Source organism: Helianthus annuus, chromosome 8 (genome assembly GCF_002127325.2).
Source record: "Helianthus annuus cultivar XRQ/B chromosome 8, HanXRQr2.0-SUNRISE, whole genome shotgun sequence".
Taxonomy (NCBI): Eukaryota; Viridiplantae; Streptophyta; class Magnoliopsida; order Asterales; family Asteraceae; genus Helianthus; species Helianthus annuus.
The window spans coordinates 69,409,830-69,427,616 of NC_035440.2; the positions used below are offsets into that span (position 1 = coordinate 69,409,830).

At 34.0% G+C, this 17,787-nt stretch overlaps 1 protein-coding gene across 1 annotated transcript; it reads left to right on the forward strand.

Moving 5' to 3' along the window:
* Window positions 1–19: 19 nt before the first annotated feature.
* LOC110870195 (protein FAR1-RELATED SEQUENCE 5-like) lies at window positions 20–1,563 on the forward strand. The gene is made up of 4 exons (XM_022119395.1): window positions 20–101; window positions 146–151; window positions 381–1,176; window positions 1,272–1,563. The coding sequence occupies exons 1-4, from the start codon at window positions 20–22 to the stop codon at window positions 1,561–1,563; spliced, it is 1,176 nt and encodes a 391-aa protein (XP_021975087.1).
* Window positions 1,564–17,787: the final 16,224 nt, after the last annotated feature.

A 17,787-nucleotide genomic window follows, 5' to 3' on the forward strand; every position in this document is an offset into this window, starting at 1 on the left:
TGTTGTATCAAGATCAATCATGGCCGACCCAGAAATCGACAATATCAATTCTAACCAAAACGATGGCGATAATATATTTGTTACAACAATGGACCATCCAGGTAACAATATAATTGATGAACATATTTTAATCTTTTTCCGGCAGGTACTGGTATGTTTTATTTAATCAATAACGATAGTACACATGTGCATAACACACGGTTCTTTCCATGTCAATAGTGTATAACATGATAGTACACATGTGTATAATACACGGTCTAGTGCATAATACATGGTATTTATATGTAGATAGTTAATAACATGAGCTCGTTGGGCTTGGAACCCCAAACCATTTGATGTCTTTGTTTTTTTGAATTAATATTTTTACTTTAATTTGGCAGAGTCGGTTGCTAGCAATGTTTACGAAACGCCAAATGGGACTAGGTACTGGACACCCATTGTCCCCCATGGAGTCAAACCGTTTTTGAAAGCTAGATTTAATACGATTGAACAAGCAATTGCAATGTACGAGGCGTACGCACAACTTGCCGGATTTGGAACCCGTTTGGGTACTTCGAAAAAAGTAAAAATAGGCAACGAGATAATTACGACTCGGCGATACGTTTTATGCTCAAGGGCGCCAGTGAACAAACATAAACATAAAGAAACTAACCCTGATGATATTGACTCAACTTCACCATCGCGCCGTTCCAATGTTAAAGTTACAGATTGTAAGGCATGTGTGAAGTTTCGCCGTATAAAAAAGTCAACTGATTATGAAATCTATGGTTTTGTTGAACAACACAACCATGGGTTTACCTCTCCCGAGAATCTTGACTTATCACTAAAGCGAAGAAAGCTCGATTTTTCTACACAAGAGTTCATAGCTAAGTGTCGCAATGCTAATCTTGGCCCTACCAAATCCCACAAGTTACATGTTGCAATAAAAGGTGGTCACCATAATGTTCACGGTACTGTTGTGGACTACAAAAATTGTGGCCGTGACATTCGAGATTTTATTGGCGATAGAGACGCCCAAATGATAATTGACAAGTTCAAAGCTCGAAGCAAAAATAGAGTTAATTACAGTTTTGATACCCATATTGATGATATGGAACTTCAGTTAATATTTTGGTGCGATGGCGTTTCTAAACTAAACTACGAAGCGTTCGGTGATGTTTTGGCGTTCGACGCAACGTATCATACAAATATGTGAGTTTTAATAATCTCATTTATGAATTTTTAACACTTGCTAGTTATCAGTTACAGTTGATAAGTTTTTTTCCAAACAGGTACGATATGATTTTTGTGCCATTCACTGGAGTTGACCATCATAAAAAATGTACAATTTTTGGGGCTGGGTTGTTACATAATGAGACTATTGAATCATACACATGGCTACTCCAAAAATTTCTTCAAGCACACAATGGAAAACAGCCACTCTTGATATTAACTGATCAGGATTGTGCTATGAAACAAGCTGCCGCCAACGTATTTGACAAGTCCATCCACAGACTATGTATGTGGCACATTATTCAAAAGTTGCCAGCAAAGGTATTCGCTACAAACATGTCTACAGCATAATGATCCTACTTTGCACACATAGTTTTAAATATGGCATTGTTAACTACATGTACACATGTGTATTATTACCTATAACTATTATGTACACGTGTGTACATCGGATTTTTACAATACTGATATCTTTTTTTTTTTCTTCATCTTCTAGATCAAGGGTAACGACAAAAGGAACGCGGAAATCAAGAAAAAATTCCACAAACTAGTATGGAATGTTTACATCAAACCAGAAACATTTGAAAAGAGATGGCATTTACTAATTGCTGAGTACGGTTTGCAAGAGCATTCCTGGTTGACTGAGATGTATTTGATTCGTGAACAGTGGATCCCAGGATATTTTCGCGAAATACCTATGTGTACGTTAATGAAGACTACTCGCCAACATACGCGCTATCCTCTCGCTTTTTCCACCTACAAAATTAAGTTATACAGGTTCCTATTAAATTTATTACCACCTACATTCAATCATTCTATTCGTGAGATCTTTCAAAATATTTAAAACTTACGTCTTCTCATTGCTAAGTTTCGAACCTACAAATGTAAAAACAAATGAAATTAATCATAATAAGGAACCAATGCACATAATAGGCAAAACATATCACTTTTCAACTCATCTTTATATCATACCCTACAGATGTGTACACATTCATATAACTACACATGTGAACTATGAAATCTTACTACTACATAACTCAACAAACACACAAGCCTAAAATCACTTAAAAACATGGCACAAACCCCTATTTATCATAAACAAAACTATGTAGCCATCAAAATAAACAAACAAAACAGATATAACAATATAAACACTATGTACACCGGTGTACATCACGAAGTAAACAACATACACATGTGTACTTATCGTCTACATATACTGGTATACTCACCGGACCCTGAACTACACAAGATTCGCAACAAAAATTTCATGCCCTAATTCCGATTAGGGTTCTTAGTTGAATAATAAAAGGATATTAACATGCAACTACTTTTTGAAGCAATTAAAGATAAGGGATTTCAATATGTACCACCGATTGTTGAAGACGAAGCTTACTTCCCGTCGATTATTGAAACTCCGGAGCCGATTAACTTTGGCCTTTGTAGACGGCGAACAATATAAAAAGTGAGGGAGAAAGATACGATGTTGATTATATTAAAAAAGGGGATTTTGTTATTTTAACCATAACTAAGAATAGAAAATCACGGGATTTCATATTTAATTAGGCAAATATCTTGCAAAATGACCAAATAAGCTAATTACATAATTACCCTTTTGCTTTTACTAAAATAATAAAAAGTAACATATTAATTACAAACATGCCACTAACTAAGATTATCAAGATCATAATAATCAACGGTCTATATAAGTTCACGCAGTTCACGTCTAGGATGTTGTTCACGCTGGAACCTCACCCTATATATATATATATATATATATATATATATAGGGCTTATCGTACATTACGTACGCGATAACCCTAGCCGTCAGATCTTCATCTCCCATGCGATTTAATACCTCCATGTGAACTGTACCGAGCTGTGCGAATTCAATCTTCCACATGCGATTTTCTTCATCTACACACCCCATGCCATTTTTCACATTACCCCATGCTAACCATTTTTCACATGTGATATTCAATTTTCCACATGCGATTCTACACACCCCATGCCATTTTTCACATTACCCCATGCTAGCCATTTTTTCACATGCGATATTCAATTTTCCACATGCGATTCTACACATCACATGCCATTTTTCACATTACCCTATGCTATTTTTTCACATGCGATATTCAATTTTCCACATGCGATTCTACACACCCCATGTCATTTTTCATATTACCCCATGCTAGCCATTTTTTCACATGCGATATTCAATCTTCCACATGCGATTCTACACACCCCATGCCATTTTTCACATTACCCCATGCCATTTATTCACATGCGATATTCAAATCTTCCACATGCGATTTTGTCCATCTACACACCCCATGCCATTTTTCACACTACCCCATGCTAACCATTTTTTCACATGCGATATGTATTGAATTCGCACCAGATCTGCACCTGATCGAACGGCTGGGATGATCGCGTACGTATCGTACGATAAGCACATTTGTATTTTACTCTTTACCTAGATATATATATATATATATATATATATATATATATATATATATATATATATATATATATATATATATAATGTAAGTATCTATAGAAAACCCACTTTAATTTAGAAAACCCGGGAAACTCAAAGCTCCAGATGTTTTTTTCTTTTGAAAAAAATTTACACATGTTATATACATGTTTTTAAGGGTTTTGGGCAAAAAAAATCAAAAAAGCGCTGAGTAGTTATTTTAAAAAAAAAATAAACAAGTTTTGGTGTAACACATGTTACAAATATGTCAGATGAATGTAACATGTGTTACACCAAAACTTGTTTATTTTTTTAAAAAATATATACTCGGCGCTTTTTTGATTTTTTTTGCCCAAAACCCTTAAAAACATGCATATAACATGTGTAATTTTTTTCAAAACAAAAAAAACATCGGGAGCTTTGAGTTTCCCGGGTTTTCTAAATTAAAGTGGGTTTTCTATACATCCTTCCCCTATATATATATATATATATATATATATATATATATATATATATATATATATATATATATATATATATATATAGGGTAGGGTTTCAGCGTGAACAACCTTCCAAGAGTGAACTGCGTGAACAGATCTGGACCCTTAATTTCCTTTTTAGTTATTAAGGGTAGGATTGTAATTATATAAAAAATTAGATTTAAATCATTATTTTAATAATTGAATTAAGTTACATCTTTCCTAATTTAAATTCATTATCCACATTATGTTTTATTTATTAATAAGATAATTATCAAAACAAACAATAAATCACAAGATTTCCATTTTAATTTTTCTTTCAGATTTCATCACCAGAATTCAAATTTTGATTTTTAAGATCCACGTAACCTTCATATTTAAACGGTATACACATGTGTACTTGGATATAAATAGAACAGTACACATGTGTACTCAGCATCGTACATATGTGTAATTAGCTACATAATACACACAAAGAAACAATACCTGTAAAACTATTTTATATTTAACAAATTACAAGTTCCATAATGTTTTCCAAACCAAACAAAAAAACATATAATTACAAGTTCCATTTTCGTAAAAATAATAAACCCAACATAATCAAAAAAACAAAAAAACATAATCTTTTACAACTATTCGCCACGTTGTATGCTGAAGCATCCTTATCGACCTCATACGTGAATCATCCTTATCGACCTTCCATCTCCACTTTTCTCGTTGACGACATCTCCTATAATAGCACAAAAAAACTCAGCAACTAATACTTTGCATAATTCACAAGTGTACATCAACAACTTTACACATTCAATATACAAAAAATATGAGATATCTCAAAAGCAGACGCTATACACATGTGTACACTGGGTTAAAATTAGAGAAAAATAAAATACACATGTGTACATCGCATTAAAAACAGAGCAAAAGCAGAATACACATGTGTACATCGCGTTAAAAACAGAGCAAAATCAAAGAATTGAACAAAAAAACTCAGCAACTAATACTTTGCATAATTCACAAGTGTACATCAACAACTTTACACATTAGCCAAAACTATACCAGTAAAGCTTATTAGACTATGGGGTACGGGGCGCGGGTTTGGGCGTGGGTTGGAGGGAAACGCCCAAGTCACTACCCCGGGTGGGCTTGGGTTTGGGCGTGGCCCCTTGGGCGGGAGTTTAAGGCCAGGCATGTGGGGCATGCTAGCGATCCTATGTGGCCGGCTCTTATTGGCTTGTTGGCTAGGGCATAGCGGGCTATGTTAAATTTAAAAAAAATGATGTGGCTTGGCCACGCCAGCCCAGCCACGCCCACCATACCCCTATGAAACTTGGGTTTGTGTATTGAGTGCCCCATATCCACGTGTCAACCCATGCCCCAAACTCCCACCCCACCATACCCCCATGTTCTTAACAGGTAAAACTTAAAGCTTATAGCTTTAGTTATGGCAGTGCAACCCTAGTTAAAAACCATTAATACCAAAGTAATTAAGACCAACAATTGCAACTTCTGTTACATGGTATCCCTCTACCTATGTTATTTGTCTACTTTTCAAATTTTCAATCCCATGGCCCACTTCTAAACCCCTAATTAATCAAGAATCGTAAACACCCAACAACTAAATCAATACAATTGTAGCACCATAAAGCAAAGCAAATTAACTAAACCTAAGTGATTAACTAATGAAACATCAAATTAATAATGAAGAAACAAAATTGGAGTGAGTACCTGCCAAGCATCGATGGTGCGACATGAATCACCCCCAAATCAGAAAACATTGTTTTGTGATAATCAGGAGATGGGTATGAGGGTATGAAATAATTATATAACAAATCAACCACTGATACGTATATAACAAATCAAACAGTGTAATTAAAATAATTATAATAACAACACAGCACAACATAGTATCGATACTTTACAGATCCGTTAAAAAAAACTTACAACCAGAATCTGATGTGCTTGATGAACACAATCAGTGGATCGATCGAATGAGGCGGATGTGCGGCAGCGCATTGACGCCGAATCGATTCGGATCTGAAAAACGACCCGGCGAAAATCAATGTCGGCGATGAAATGACAATGAATCGGACCAAAAATCGAAGCCTGATTTCGTCGTCCGGCAGTTTGTTCTTCATCGAGATCCGGCGATGAAACGGCGATTCAGTCATCCAGCAATTGTTCTTCATCGAGATGGATTATTTTCATTAGTGGATTTTTTTTATAAAGTGTTTATCTTTGAAACTGATACAAAGACTTTTAGGGGATTACAAATGACAAACGTATTGATTAGTTTCCATATGTTTAATATGAAAGTTTCCTATTTTACCCTTTAGATTAAAATTTAAATTAAATTTATTATACCTTTAATTACAATTGTGCCATTGATCTAAGATCTATCATCTACAAAATCAAGGGTCCAGATAAGTTCACGCAGTTCACTCTTGGGATTTTGCTCACGTTTGAACCTAATCCTATATATATATATATATATATATATATATATATATATATATATATATATATAGAGTAAGGTTAACATACAAAAAGACTTATCATACCTCACGTAGGAGACAATGGTAACCGTTGGATCAGGGGTATAATCACGCATGAGACCACATAATCACGCATGGGACCACATAATCACGCATGGGACTATAATCACGCACGTTCTATGATAATAACGCACGTTATATTTTTTGTCATGTATGTTAATGTAGGTTAAGCCTTGAAGTACATTATACTTTCCCTATATATATATAGGGGATGGATCATGAAAAAACTAGTTTAAATGAGAAAAACAAAAAACTAACTAAAAAAGCCTAAGAGCATTCACATTCTATCCATCAAATCTTGAGAGAGAGGTTTTTAAATTGTAAAAAGTGGTTTAAGTGGTTGTGAGTGGAGCAGAGGGAAAATGTTACTGTTCATCTGTATATTTGGGGGGACACTGTTCACCCTGTATAATTTTTTAATATATTTTGAAAGTGGTTGTGAGTAGAGGAGAGAGAAAAAATAATAATAAAGGTATAAAATATTATTATTTAATTGAATGGAGAGAGAAAATGTAGTTGTTTTTAGTGTTATTATAGGGTATAAAATGGTGGATAGAATGTGAATGCTCTAAAAAACATACCACTTTTTTTTACAATTTTTTTTATAAAAAATCGCAGGTTTTTATATAGAGTAAACTACAAAATTCGTTCTTTATGTATGCCACTTATTGCAAATTATGTCCTTTATCTTCAATAATTACAGAAAACGTACTTGATGTTTGCAAACCCTTGCAAGTTATGTTTTTTAGCCCTAACTCAGTTAATTTTTTGTGGTTAAATCTGACGAAATAGATCTCACATGAGTGGACTAAAAATCGTCCTCTATATAGAGTAAATTACAAAAAATTTTTGTGGTTAAATCTGACTAAATAGATCTCACATTAGTTAACAGGATTACATATAAAATGACCGAATTGCCCTTCTCGCTACCAGAAAAAATGGATGAAGTTAACGAGTGGACTAAAATGGCAACGGTGAAACCTTTTTGGACCCATAGGCGAAAAATGAAACCTTTGAACTAAACTGGCAAAAGGACCCAAACCACAAGTACTAAAATGACATTTTCCTCCAAATTATTTTTTTTCTAAATTTTTTCGGCGCTTTTTCTTATAAATACATGTAGAAACATTTTTAATATAAAAATCAAAAACTAAAAATATTAAAAAACGTTTAAAAATATATATCTTATAAAACTAACTTAACATGTTAAAAATCACTTTTTAAAAAAAAAAAAAATTCAACGCTTTTCCTTTTAAAAATGGGTAGAAACTACTTGAAATTAAAAAGTAACTTTTGTAAAAAAAATTAGCCTTTTTTTAACTGTTTTTTTTTTATATTTTTAGTTTTTGATTTTTTTTATTAAAAATGCTTGAACAAGTAATTATAAGGAGAAACGCCAATTTTTTTTTTAAAAAAATTGATTTTTAACCTGTTATGTTAAATTTTTAAAAGTGTTCTCCAATTTCCCCATTTTTTAGTGTTTTCCAATAAACCTCACACTTCTCACATGCAATCACATTAACGTTTTTGAATATACGTATACACAAACAATTAATCTTGACCCTCATGTGACCAGTATCCTCAAACTTTTGTCTCTTCTAAACACAACCACTCATTCTAGGGTGAATCCAGTTCAAAATATCTGATGAAATCGTTTGTATAGGATAAAATTTGTCATCTTTTTGATTTGGACTATAACTAAATTATGTGAAATCTTTAGTCATATTATAAATATTTATAATAAATCCTCCCTTGACACCAAAATAGACCTATAGTCGGATCCAACAATACAATCCTCCCCAAGACCAAATAAGATTAGTTTCAGTCTTAAAGTCTTATACCTCATTATATAAGCATGTCTCATACTCATCAGTTATTTTTTATTCAATACCCATCGAGTTTACGGGTATAGCTGGAGGTACCAAAAATATCCGTTTAATATAACATGTTTAAAAGTTAACCATTGGGATGCCGATTACCCGAAAACTGATTTTAAACTCAGCTAAAACCATTGTGAAATATTAACTCAACTGTATTTCTTTAATTTTAATAATTTCAAGTTTCTAACATATATTTTTTATTTTAATTTCTAAAATCATATAATACAATAATCTATACTATATAATAAAAGAAACCATTTTAGGGACACTTGTCATCATATTAGGCCATCTCTTATAGATAATTTTTATTTTAATTTAATCTCTTCTAACTAATTATAGATAACCTTTCTATTAAATATTATTTAATTTAATATCTTATATTATAGATAACCATCCTACTAAATATTATTAGTTTAATATCTTATGGATAATTATTATTTAGTTTAATCTCCATCTCATTTATAATATTATTTAGAGTAAATTACGTTTTAGGCCCCTATGGTTATATCACTTTTACTATATTAGTCCAAAATAAGAATTTTTAACATATCTGCCCCCATGGTCTCTATAACTAACCATTTTGGCCCCTAAGTCTAGAGATCATGGGGGCAAAATGTTTAGTTATAGAGACCATGGGGGCCAAAATGGTTAGACTTAGGGGTCAAAATGGTTAGTTATAGAGACCATGGGGGCATGTATGTTAAAAATTCTTATTTTGGGCTAATATAGTAAAAGTGATATAACCACAGGGGCCATAAAGATAATTTACTTATTATTTATTTGAATTAATACTTTTTTTAGTTTGGTATCAAATAGATTTTACGAAACTTAAAATAAAATTAACTAATATTATTTATCATTTATATATTTACAGAGTTTTTAAATAAATGGTTAAATTTATTGAGACTTCGTTAACAAATTTTGCAACAACAAAATAATCTATTTTTATCACGAAAACCAAACTTTGTATTCATATATTAAATATTTTTATTTTCACTACACAAAATTACATTTACTCGACCCATGTAATACATGAGGTTTTTTAAAATATAACTTTTTATTATTTGATATATAAAATTAGATTTATTCAATTCGTACAATATACGGGGTTTTTTTAAGGATATATATATATTTTTATTGTTTAGTACAGAAAATTACATTTATTCAAACCGTGTAATGCGCATACTTTTAAAGATGTAATTTTTTTTATTATTTGGTATATAAAATTACATTTATTCAACCCGTGTAATAAATGAGATTTTTTAAAGATGTATTATTTTATCAACATTACATTTATTCAACTCGTGTAATATACGTGGTTTTAAAGATATAACTTTTTTATTTAATATATAAAATTACATTTATTCAACCCGTACAATATGGTTCTTATAGATATAACTTTTTATTATTTAATATATAAAATTATATTTATTAAACCCGTACAATAAATGAGGTTTTTAAAGATATATATATTTTTATTATTTAGTATATAAAATTTATTTATTCAACCCCGTGTAATACACGGGGTTATAACCTAGTATATTGTAATACAATAAAATTATATCACCAAACCCCATACATGTCCCAAACTTAAAGAAATTGAGTTAAATGCCATTTTAGTCCCTGTGGTTTGGTCATTTTGTCAGTTTAGTCCAAAAGTTTCATTTTTCGCATGTGGGTCCAAAAAGGTTTTATCGTTGCCATTTTAGTCAACTGAGTTAACTTCATCCATTATTTTTGTTAACGAGAAAGACAATTCGGTCATTTTATATAGCTGAATTGCCCTTCTAGTTCACATAATTACATATAAAATGAGCGATTTGCCTTCTCGTTAACAGAAAAAATGGATGAAATTAACCCAGTGGACTAAAATGGAAACAGTGAAACTTTTTTAGACTCACGGGCGAAAAATGAAACTTTTGGACTAAACTGGCAAAATGGCCCAAACCACAGGGACTAAAATGACATTTAACTCTAAGAAATTTTGTGAAACTTATGTGATACCCAAATATCGAGTAAACTGCCATTTTGGTCTCTGTGGTTTGGGCAGTTTTGCCATTTTAGTCCAAATCTCAAAATTTTTAAATCTGGGTCCCTGTGGTTAGCATTTTGTTGCCATTTTAGTCCAAAACTCAAAATCTCTCATTTTTTACTGTTTTAAGGTCCCTTTTTTTTCTTTATCCGCAGGGGTAGTTTGGTCCATTTAATTTTCATTAAACCAATTCCTTTATTAAAAAACCCCTAATATAAATACCCCCTTATCGCAGATCAATTACATCATCATCTTCAACCTTGTCACACCCCAATTTTCCACGTGTCACCGGTGGGCCCGGTGGGGAGTATAGTGACGTAGTTGGCGTCATCATAGACAAACAACACAATATAATAATGCACAGCGGAAGCAAAAGATAAATATATTACATTCCGAATATAAGTAATGTCAAAGTATTACAACGGAAGGTAAAGGATCCACAGGCGGATCAATAATAGAAAACTGTTCAATAGACTTTAGGCATCTAGGACTTGCAAGATTCCCTAGTGACGCCCCGAGCTCCCAGCCAATTACGCATAGTACCTGTCACTTAACCTTTTGGAAAATACGTCAGTTTATACTGGTAAATACAAGTAACTGACTCATTTTGGAAAAAGAGTTTGAAAAGTGATTCGAGTGCAAACGGCACAAAATATCTTGACACATTGATTAAAATGCACAGAGGCAAAATTAATCTTTATACTTGGGACAATTTTATTAATAAAAATCTTGTATCCGATTTACATGGTTGTCCAACATTTAGGGCCGGTGATTATACAATACAAGCCGGACAAGATTAATCGACACACCACAAATATAATCTCACAAGAAGATAATCTCACGAGTGAGTATACGTTATACATATGCAACAGGAGGTGTTCTGTCTACACCTTGTGCTTACGTCGTGGCCATTCACTTTTTAAAATGAGCCAAGGATATCCAGGACACGGTCATTAACCCCCAATGTTATTTGTTATCAATCAACACAGATTAAAACGGGATTATGCAATTTAATCATCTCCGATTAAACAGTTTCTACACCCGACCAAGCGGTATTTTTATAATACCGTATCCCAAGCCCGTATAAGGGAAAATAAGTTAAAAGTATTTACCTGAGCTAGCTCCTGTCTTAAATAGCAAGAATAATAACTCAGCCGTATTCCTAAGTAAGCGTAGGTACAATTTACCGGAAAGCTCTAGTCTGGAACGATGGTATAAATAACCAATTAGAATACTAACGGGTCTTTAATTAAGCCTAAGCTTAGACCGGTTAGTTTTAAGGAAATATACGGTTAAGACGCATGATTAAGCGAAAGACCGGATAGAATGTGATTTAGACCCGACAAGTTTGAATACTTGTATAATATGGGTATACTAAATACATTCTGGATTTTGAGATAAAAATGATAACGTTTGACCCGTTTCGGTCAATTTACGCAAACTAGTTACGTAAACCGAACCGAACGCAAAAAGGGCGTTACGGGTAACCAAAAGAGTCAAATGCAAGTTCCCTGAGATATTATGCTTTAAATATGATATAACATCAGTAAGTTATGTTCTATATTGCCCGGAATAATTTTAAACTCAATTTATGCCTTATAAGGGCATTTTGGTCATTTAAAAGATTATAAAAGAGTCATATTAGAAATCTGAGTTTCGGGTCTGGTTTATACAGTAAATATACTTCATTTAACATATTATAGCAGTAGGGTATGACCCATATACCAAACTTGTCATTTAAAATCAAACTATGCACCGCAGGGGTATTTTAGTAATTTCACAAGGGCTAAAAATGCCAAAACTGGAAATCTGAGTTCATATACTTATACTTACTGTTATTATATGAAAATATACTAATTACATCAGTAGGTATAAGTCTTATATGTTTAAACCGAGTATAACGCTTACTATGCGCTTAAAACGCTAAAAATGCGATTTAAGGGCGTTTTCGGGTTTTCAAAAAAAGCTGAGATTTTTATATTTCCAGAATACTTAAAATACTTTATTCAACAAATAAAAACAGTAGGAAAAGGTTCGGGTCAAAAGAAGGTATAAAACTCATTTTATGGCTTTAACGGTCAAAACCGACATAAACCGAATCGACTAAGCGATCTAAGATACGTTCAGCCAAAAATTAATTAAAAATCATCAAAAATCCCAAAATATTATAATACATCAGTGGGTAAAAAGTTTTATATCAAAACGTGGCCAGAAGTGGGTCATACGCGAAAAGGGCCGTTTATGTAACTTTAAGATATAGTTTTACGCTAATGGCCATAATTCAAAATCTGGACCACCAACTGATCCGAAATTTTTGGTGCAAGTTTATATATTAGAAATAAAGATTTCTACTCTTTCACTTTTCCAAAAAATCACGTTTTATCTCAAAAAGGGCAAAATAGTCAACTTTATGTATAAATTGGAAACATGCATTTGAATCGGCTAAGTATAGACTCAATCAACAAAATTCCAGAAAGTTTTACCAAAATAAAAAATGGTTCAAAATACTCTCCAATACAGATCTCAAACATGCATGTACGAATCCGAATCGATAGTCTACGAAATGGTCGTTTTACAAGACTTTCGGTTCCGATTCGTATTTATACTAAAGATTGTCGAGTTTATTATGATAAAACACATTCTTACATATATTATAAGTTATTTATGATGATCAAACAGATTGCATGTCCTTTATATTACCATCTAAGCTTATTTTTGCAAAAACATCTTCTGTTGACTTATTAGAAACAAGTTTGACTCGACAATCGGCATGCATAAAGTGGGAATCAGAGAATACCCTTTTGAGGGTTTGTTTCCCACATGAATACCAACACATATGTGGTTTCAATTCGAGAAAAGACTGAGTAAAACTCGTTTAATCAGAAAGTCAAAGTATAAGAACAACCAGTTTGACTTTTACTAATAATCGATGCAAGAACGAATTAGAGATTGAATTAGAAGCTTACAAGGGTCCTATTGATTCTTAGATAACACTAGGAATCGGCCTTGATGTCCAGAAATGTTCCAGAAATGCTTGGGAGAGAGTTCTTGCAAATGAGCTTCTTGATCACAAAAGGGAATGCCAAGAAATGGGGCTTTGATCTGATTTAAAGCTGAAATCAGAGGTTGAGGATAGGTTACTGTTGCCATAGGCATGCAAGGATGTTTATTGGAGCTTTTGGAGGTGCCATGAGCTGTTATGCACTTCAAATTCGGACCAGAATTGCAATTTTCGCGAAATTTTGCTTCTGATAGTCTCACGCGGCCCGCCTAAGGATTCCCAGGCGGGTCGCCTGGGGTCTGCAGGCCCAAAAACTTTCAAACATTGGCAGATTTGGTCCCTGTCCTTGCACGCGATGTTTCGGCTACTTATTTTGACTCGTAAACCCCCAAACTTGGTTTTTAAGAACCTTGGGACATTTACCAACATGGAAATGTCCTCAGATAACTTTGCGCTCAACCGAAAAGCCATGAAATTCGACGTTGACGCTTTTAGTCCCTCAAGTACGGTTTTGGCCATAACTTTCTCATACGTTGACGAAACTTCATGAAATTTTTACCACATATTCTAGTGAGTATATTTTAGCATTATAAAGCTTCGGGTCTGCCAAAAGTTCACTCAGAGGTATAAATTCAACATGTTGACACTTTTGGCCCCTATAGTTTGTAATTCCTCACTTTTGTGCAATTTCCGCGTCGTATGATCCATGAACCATCCGTTTAAGGTTATGAACATTATGTAGGGTTATCATAGAGTCTATTTATCCATTGTTGACACTTTGGACCCTTACGTTCCATAGTTTTCACCGTTTGTCACTTTTAGTCCCTTTAAAGTACACTTTCACATACCGGAACCTTATGACACGTGTCAAGACATTATTGGACGAAATTTTTCGAGGTGTTACATCCTCACCCCCTTAAAAGAAATCTCGTCCCCGAGATTTACTGAAACAAATGAGGGTACTTTTCTTTCATCGTGGATTCCACTTCCCACGTATATTCGGGTCCTCTACGGGCATCCCATTTGACCTTAACAATAGGCACATGCTTCCTTCGAAGCTTCTTTACCTGTCGATCCTCAATCGACAAAGGTTTTTCCACAACTTTAGACTCTCGTCTATGTGTATATCTGTATGCGGTATAACCAGTGATTCGTCAGCGAAACACTTATTCAAATTACAGATGTGGAACACATTACGAATAGCGCTAAGTCCTTCAGGCAAGTTTAACTTGTAAGCAACTGCCCCGACACGTTTGATTATCTCGAAAGGCCCTATGTACCTCGGGCTTAGCTTGCCTTTCTTTCCAATTCGCATCACACCTTTCCAAGGTGATACCTTAAGTAACACTTTTTCACCTACTTCGACGTGAAGATCTTTGCGCCTTGGATCCGCATTTGATACGGGTTTATCATTATATCACAAGTCTTCCAATCATTATGTGATAGTGCTTCTTGACCTATTGGCGAAACACATCCCTTAATCCTTAGGGTGTAATACATCGCGAGCTCCATCAAGCTCCTTAAATAGGCCTTTAGCTCATAAGTTATATGTTCTATGATACATTCGATTCCTTCGAATGATTTTTTTTTTTATATATAATCAGAGCTTAACTAGCCTTTTACTTATTAATTTAGCACACCCTTCCAGGGTGATGTCTTTGATGAACCTTATTTCTTAACAAAGACTTAGGAGGGTTGCTATTTCCATGAATCCTTGATTCTCTGCCGAATACTGGCAACTTATAGATGGTTATGGATTTGCTCGATCTTATTCGTTGTTTCCAAGGCAACTTTCAGATCCTGATAATTGGACTTACCAATTTTTTTTTGTCTGGCAATAGATGTTTAATATCTTATCTATACAAGGTCTCCCAAGGAGCAGCCTTGATACTTATACATCAACTATTATAGAAAAGCTTATCTTAAATGTAAAATGGTTATTCCAACCATTACTTAAAACTAATCTTAAGGGATAGTTAATTCTCACAGTTAGTCGAACAATCGACGATCCTGGGAAGCTGATGGAAATTCTTAATTGTTGCCTAATTTGGGTTGCGGTATTCAATGCATAAGCAGAATGAACCGTCTTTCTTAATTAACAATACCGATTCCTTCAGGATATCGAGTTAGGCTATATGAATCCTTTATTTTAAAACTTATTTAATCGGGGTTTCGATTCTTCCAATGATGGTACTAGCTACCTTGAAGGTTTCATAATAGAATAACCCGAAATGGGATATAGATCTTAACTCTACTTGCCTCTCAAGAGGTGAACATGGTAATTCTTATAAGGAAGCTAATTATGACACATAAAGGTGTCAGAGATTTCCGTACTCTCAGGCTTTGGCTCATCTATCGCTGTCGGTGTCAGATAAATGACACATTCCTTTTACCATTGCAAAGATGCCCTAAGTAGAGATACTTATAAGGACATTTTTATATAGGATATCTTCTTTGAATACTACTAGTCGACTTTAGTACAATATGACTATTGGGATATCTTCGGGGATCCCATGCATTAAACCTCCATACTGATCAGGCATGGAAGCAATCTATGGGACGCACTAGGATACGCAAATCCTCATATGGCACTCTTATCAAACATAGTTTGGCATTCGCAGACGATAGAAAACAATGAGAAAAATAATAAAATAAAATAAATAATATATATTGTCGTACTCTTTCTGGGGAAAAGTACTCCAGATTCTTCTGAAAGGATTTTCTCCGAGGATGCGAGAGAGGTCATTAAAGATTCCATTGGTAATTTATACCTCATATTTAATATATGGAGTCCTTATGAAGAGTTTTAAAAAAAATCTGATATACTTATAGTTTACGAAGGATTTACTGGTATCCGAACCAAAATAAAACTCTTAGCATTTAAATTACTGATAAAACGACAAGGAATTGTACCTGATGTCATTATTTATGGGCCAGCTTAGGCACTTTAGGCGTTTTCAATTTTTGGCTTTACTTCCTCCGCCGCATTTCCTTTGACATATTTAGGGCACGTAGTCTTGATGTGGCCTTTCTCATTATAGCCAAAACAAACTGCATTCTTCATGCCCTTACAGTCCAATGCTTTATGTCCCTTAGACTTGCAGATCCAACAAGCCCTGGGCTGTGATTTGGATCTTGGTTCGAACCTGCATTTCCCATAATGGCGCTTCTTGCAGGTCTCACATGCTGGTTTCTGGTCGGACTTTTGTTTGTTCTTTTTCTTAGAACTCTGGGAGTTATCTACCTCCCTTTTCCTTTTTAGTTCATCCTTTGCATCCGAGGCATGAACGAGATCCTCCTTAAGAGCAAGGAAATGTGGTCCTAGATAAAACTTGGACCGAGCAGCATGGGGCTCCTTTAACTTTTTCACAGCCTTCTTCACAGCTTTTCCAACGGCTGCGTCTATCATATTTTGAAGAACATCTTTGGAAATTCTAAGGTTTACAATTTCAGCATCATTAGCATGTGTCGCGTCATCAATGGCGCGATTGACTGTTATCTTACCCGAGTTTGCCATACTCGATATTGGTTCCTAATACCAATAAAACAATTTCTTAGTTGAAATCCACAACTGCTATTTTTCACTCTGATGGCCTTGATATATACTAACCATGGGGTCAATCACCTAGACAGGCTATTATAGCACTAACATTCTTAATGAACGTTATTTAAGATATATTAATATTATTTAGCCTAGGTCGCAAAAGACCATCAATGGCATTAAAGGTTTGGACCTAGTCCATTACCTTTCTGACAGAGGATCAAAACGTCACATCTGACTTTATTATATTAAAGAATTTAGGGAGCTTGAAAGCTTGCCATAGGAATATCAGAAAAGAGTGACTCCTATTTAGATATAAAATATCCATCTAAGGTTTGTTGGAGCATTTTCTAAAGTGTCATCGGCCAATTTCTACTTCGTATAGAATGACCGAAGTCCTACCAAGACGGATACAACAGTTCTCAACAATGATCGTTCATTATTGAATCACATGTGTCAGTATCAATTAAATTTCTGCATAAACTGCTTGATAAGGAAAAGTACCTGCTATATAGTTATCCTTCCTAGCATTCATTCGGAAGACTCATGCATTTGATTTCCTGGCCTCTCAGGCTTCTTTATAAGCTTTGGGCAGTTGGTTTTGATGT